This window comes from Branchiostoma floridae, chromosome 1 (assembly GCF_000003815.2).
Source record: "Branchiostoma floridae strain S238N-H82 chromosome 1, Bfl_VNyyK, whole genome shotgun sequence".
In the NCBI taxonomy this organism is placed as follows: Eukaryota; Metazoa; Chordata; class Leptocardii; order Amphioxiformes; family Branchiostomatidae; genus Branchiostoma; species Branchiostoma floridae.
In genome coordinates this window covers 13,481,456-13,482,174 of record NC_049979.1, presented here as the reverse complement: position 1 = coordinate 13,482,174, position 719 = coordinate 13,481,456, and the positions used below count along the sequence as shown (strand labels likewise).

The following is a 719-nucleotide window of genomic DNA, read 5'->3' as shown; positions in this document are numbered from 1 at the left end:
GAGCAATGAGAGCCTGGTGCACGTAGGTCGGGGGTCAGAGGAGTGTGTCACCAGTGGGTACAGCACGTCCAATGATTCTGACCAGGAGGAAGTCAAGAGAATAGAGGTGAGTTGATCTTGTGTGCTTTCTAATGAGCATGATTCTGATACTTGAAGATCCTTAATCTTAACTATCGCAGGCAGCACTGTAACATTAAACACTGTTTCCATTAGTGCATCTATGTGACAGCTCTCGTTAGCAGTCACTGGTAGTAGTAGAATGACCAGCTGTTATAAGAATACACTTGAACCCAAGCCACTGTTAATTTAGTTTGCCTATTCACAATAAGTAAGTACATGTTTTGTATGAACATTCTATTTATTTGGAAGTAAGTTGACCAGTAAATGCAGGTAGCCTAGCATTTTGTAGAGTCAACATCAAGCAAACAATGTTTAGGAGTGGTCTAAAACAATGTCAACAGTGTAGTGTGATCCCATTCCTGCACCCCTACCATGCCTGAGGAGATCAGGGCTGATAACAGCGATCAGATAGAGTCTCAATAATTATAAGAATGAACAGAATGTGGAGGAATGTCGCCAGCAGTCTGACCGCCTGCCACAAATATCCCACCCAGCCCATGGCCAAGTCATGGCAGAACTCCACACAAACACATTCATTATGGGGGCCTTCCTGTTTTATGCATGCATACTAAATGATGCAGTGGGACAGAAAAATATGG

At 43.3% G+C, this 719-nt stretch overlaps 1 protein-coding gene across 1 annotated transcript in view; it reads left to right on the top strand.

The window, feature by feature from the left end:
• The window catches only part of LOC118428847 (tyrosine-protein phosphatase non-receptor type 21-like), a gene marked incomplete in the record, with an annotated part of 22,118 nt that overhangs the window by 18,134 nt on the left and 3,265 nt on the right, over positions 1–719 (top strand). The window contains 1 exon segment of the mRNA XM_035839084.1: positions 6–106. Coding sequence (XP_035694977.1) covers positions 6–106 — 101 coding nt within the window.